The following is a 4,665-nucleotide window of genomic DNA, read 5'->3' as shown; positions in this document are numbered from 1 at the left end:
ATGGTTTTCAAAATTTTAGAAAAAAAAAAGTATCATATAGGTTTTTTTTTAAGCAAGGGAGTAGATACACAATATGCACCAGCAAAAGCACAGTTCACACGCTTGTAGAATACAATCAATATGGGCATCAATTTTAGGGCACCGACAAATGTAGCCCAAACTCTAAGAAAAAGTTAGGAGTGTTAATCAAAACAAATTTTTTTATCTTGTGCTGGTCAAAAATTCAAAACATGCCAAACAAGCAATTGCAAATACGCCAAAAAGACAGAAGGGAAAACCAAAGCTTTGAACCGCCTTCGAGAGGAAAAACAAAGAAACATAAAAAACAAAGAGGAAGTAGAAAACAAAACAAAACATGGGCTTCATCCAAAACAATGGTCCGCATTTGCAGAGAAGAAAACATGCGTAAACTGGTCAAAATTTTGGGGGAGGGCACAGAGAACATGTCAAGACACTGCTATGAAAGGCCTCTTTCAATTCAAGAGAGAGAGAGATAATTCAAAACTAATCATCCAAGAAAAGATAATTCAAAATTTAAACAAGAAAAGAAATAAGAACAAAATAATCAAAGGAAAGTATTTTGATAGGGCTGCAACCTTATCAAAATAAGTAAAACCTCACCTTAAAACTCACCGAAAATAGATGTTATGGTGTGGGAAAACCTTCAAATTAATCACTTCTACCTTGGCCATTGTAGATGTAAATAAAAATTAAAATTTAAGTTTTAAAAATCGTATATATTGTAACACATTATCTAACGTCTATTTTGTCCTAAAAATGAGTGTTCATGAATCTACAAGATGTATACATTATTTTAGCTTTAAATTTCATTCATAGTCAGAGTTAAAAATTGATTTTAAAGCTATCATGGCAATTTTCTATGCGTAAAGCATTCTAGACGAGGATTCGAGGTAAGGCTTTACTTTGTTTTCGGGTAACCTAGGCCTCAGAAACTACATCCATAATTAACTTAAATAAATCACAACAAAAGCATTAAATTGAGAGAGAGATGGCCATTAAATCAGAAGCAAAAACTAAGGAGCAAGAGAGAGAGGATACAGGCCCACTGAATCAAATGAATGGAGGTGGGCAAAAGCATTCAATGAAATGAGAAAAAAAGGAAAGAAAAAAATCAAAATGGAAAGAAAGGGACAAAAAAAAACCCATCTTTCATTTTTGTTTCTTCTTTTATCAGAGTAATAACACAGTCCTCACTCTTTACAATACACCACCTTAACCACCACCATTATCAACATCTCCATGAGGAAACAGAGAAAAGAGGCCTATCTTGCCAACACATGAGCACACAGCCCCCCTCCTCTCTCACACCATAACCCTCACAACCCCAGGCCTGAACAGCTCTTCTGGCTTGACCCACACCCACATAACTCAATGGAGCCCTGACGAGCCCACACCCCTCCAACCTCCCTACCCATCTCTCTAGCCTCTCATGCCTCTCTTTCCTCTCAGCTCCCTCACACCCAACTATGTCCTTTATCTCCTCCCCAAATAAGTGTTTCTCGACCCTACGGCGCTCTGGCGATGCTCGCCCCACCGTTGATTCCAAGCAATCGAACAACGCCCCGTAAAAATGCAGGGCCTCGACCACCCTTTCCACCAGAGTGGCTCCGTTGTGGCTCGCTTCTTGCTCCACTAGCACCATGATCTTAGGCGATGCGGCTCGAAGGAAGGCCAGAAGCCCTTCGACCCTGGTTTGGGTATAGAGAGAGGTTGTGGTGCTTGATTCGGTGGTGGGGCTCTGCCCGAATGGGTGGTGTTGCTCCTTTTGGAGCAACTCTCCGAGAGTCCCCTGCTGCCTTGGCCTGCGCACACCAAGAGGTGAGGCCTCGTCCCCGCACCCACGAGGGGGTGGTGCGAGCAACGCGTGGAGCTGCAGCACAGAGCACACGGCCAAGGCCTCGCCGGACTTGATTCGCAATGCGTCGGGGTCCAGCGACTCGAGAGTGGCCACAACAGGGTTAAATTGAAATGGCACATCGAGCCTCTCCGCCTCCTCGGCCAGACGCGAAGCGGTGTGGTCGAGCACCTCTTTGCTATCGTTGACGCCGGTTATGCGGACGTGAGGAGGCCCCCCAGGCCGCAGGCTCAGCGCCTGCAAAAATGCGAGCCACTGCGCAGGCTCAGTCGCATTCAAATCGATGACATGGATCATCTTCTCCCCTTCCATGGCCTCGAGAATCGCCTGGTTAGCCAAAAGAAAGGCAAGCTTCAAAAAGGGGCAGAGATCGAAGAAGAGGCGGCGGGCGTGGGGCAGCGGCTGGGGGAGGTTGGTGGCATGGAGGGCTTTGTAGAGGCCGGGCCATGCGACCTTGAGGGCGCGGGCAGCCAGGGCCTCTGTAAAATACGCAGAGACCCGCTGCATGGAGTCGCCGTCAGGCGAAGCGAGCAGCGAGATGTGGTCGAGGCACAGATTGGCGTTGTCGATGCTGCCGGTGGCGACATGGGTGGCGCACGACAGCAGCAACTGTATGAGGCAGAGGCCGCGCTCCTCCGATTTCAGCTTGCGGAGCCAAGCGTATGGGGAGCCCAAGCCCGGCGAAATCGACATGAGAGAGAAAATTTGCAGGGGCGAGGAAGATACAGAGGACGACCCGTCGTCCTGTGCTATCCCAGCCATGAAAACAAAACCTCTCTCTCTCGGTTCCCTCTCTATGGTTTTTCTCTCTCTTTCTGGTTTTAGGGTTTTGAGGTGAAGAGGGGCTTTAAAATGGGGAGAAGGGTTTTCTCCTTCAATTGGTTTTAATTTAAAAAAAAGAAAAAGAGCAGTAATGGAGGAAGAGGACAGGGGGAAGAAGGAAGGGGAGAGGCGTTTTGTCTGGATCGTCTTGGTGTCGTTCGGGACGCAGAGGAATATGGAATTTACGAGAGAAAAGGCTTATTGTTATTGTTTCTCTCTCTAGGTGGGTTTTGTCGTCTCTCTTTCTCTCTCTAGCTTTATCTCGGAGGGTTTTGTCTTCTCTGCGTGAATTCTTACTTTCTCTCTAAGAGGGTTTTTGTCGTGTCCTTGTTCCTTTCTCTCTCTTGGTTTGGTTTTTGTCGGGATTTGGAGAGGGAAGGAATAATGGGGGTGGGCTTCTTATTCCCGATCCAAACATGCCCCACCAAAACAAAAGGCCAGTATTTGTTCTTGTTTAAGGGGGGGAGAGGATACTTCCAAATCCCTTTTTGTCCTTGTTAACTACAATTTTGGTTTGAAGCCTTGCTCGTTAATGAGACAAGGAGTTGACAACACGACAAGGGAGACAACAAGAAGGCCTCCCCTCCTCTCTCTCTCTCTCTCTCTCTCTCTCTCTCTCTAGAATTTCAACCCCTCTCTCTCTCTCTCTCTAAGAAAGTGGCTCTCGCCTCCCTCTCTCTCTCTAGAATTTCACCCTCTCTCCCTAAGAAGATGGCTCTCGCCTCCCTCTCTCTCTAGAATTTCACCCTCTCTCTCTAAGAAGATGGCTCTCGCCTCCCTCTCTCTCTAGAATTTCACCCTTTCTCTCTCTAGAATTTCACCCTCTCTCTCTAAGAAAATGGCTCTCGCCTCCCTCTCTCTCTAATTTCACCCTCTCTCTCTCTCTTTGAAAATGTCTCTCGCCTCCCCTCTCTCTCTAGAATTTCACCCTCTCTCTAGATTTTTATGGCTAATCATGTGAAAGGAGCTTAGGTACACATAATTTATTTGGGAGGATTTTTTCAAACTTAAGTTTTGGTAATTCTCTTAAAATTATTAGTTCTCGGAAAAAGAATTTGAAATTTTTGTTTTCTAATAATACTTAGGTCTTACCCTTTAGAAATTGGATGGTTTCTATTCAATCATGGGAGATGGTTTCTTTTTAAGTGCTTAGAAGGTGCGATTAGGGATTTTTTTTATTGAGGTCAATCTATATGTTAAACAGGTTATATCTGAAAATTTTGAGGTCCTAAAACTACTACTACGTGGGGTTTCATCTGAAAGAGTAAATGGGCTGTATACTCTTGAGGGGGTAGAATATCTTTTGGTAAAAAAAATTATTCTTTATTATATACTTCCAAACTCACCTTCGATCCATAAAATATAGTAATTTTTCCACGAGGTCCTGTTCTTAATTTTTATTTTTTAATTTAATTTTTAGTTCGATATTTCAAATATCAAATTTATATATATATATATATTAATGACATGAGTGGGTTAGTGAAATATTTAATATATCGAACCCACTGATTTCTAGGGCGGTCCAATAAAAAGAACATCGAACCACCCTACATCTTTAGCCCAACATTGTGTGCAGAGAGGTTGACAACCCCTTTTCGCACCTTTTTACCCATTCCGTACATACCTAACCCCTCCAAAAAGAAAAAAAAAAAAGAAAAAAAAGAAAAGGGATATTGGAAAACTCTTGTTTGCCTTTAGAAAAGGCTTGTCTATGTAGGAGTGATAATGGGAAAGACTTCACTTTGGATAAGTTTCAGACAACATCCTCTCTCTTGAGAATTGACAACCTTCCCCATCCTCTCTCTCTAGCTAGGTGATGACTCTTTCTATTTTTTATTTTTTAGTCAAGTTGCAATCTCTCACTCTTTATTTTGTACCTGACAACTGGTGCTATATGAATTATATTATAAAAATGGGAATTTTGGAATGTAGTGTTGCTAATGTTGTTAACGACTTAAACCTAACCT

General features: G+C 43.3%; 1 protein-coding gene across 1 annotated transcript; it reads right to left on the bottom strand.

Moving 5' to 3' along the window:
* Positions 1 to 1,149: 1,149 nt before the first annotated feature.
* Positions 1,150 to 4,361, bottom strand: SCL3 (scarecrow-like 3). Its single transcript, XM_006843342.4, has one exon. The coding sequence runs from the start codon at positions 2,636 to 2,638 to the stop codon at positions 1,250 to 1,252; it is 1,389 nt and encodes a 462-aa protein (XP_006843405.1). The 5' UTR covers positions 2,639 to 4,361; the 3' UTR covers positions 1,150 to 1,249.
* Between the last annotated feature and the right edge of the window lie 304 nt (positions 4,362 to 4,665).

Source organism: Amborella trichopoda, chromosome 1, assembly GCF_054954075.1.
Source record: "Amborella trichopoda isolate Santa Cruz 75 chromosome 1, AtrichopodaSantaCruz75HAP2 v2.0, whole genome shotgun sequence".
NCBI classification, from domain to species: Eukaryota; Viridiplantae; Streptophyta; class Magnoliopsida; order Amborellales; family Amborellaceae; genus Amborella; species Amborella trichopoda.
The sequence above is the reverse complement of the archived record's forward strand: the minus strand, read 5'-3'. Positions and strand labels throughout refer to the sequence as shown.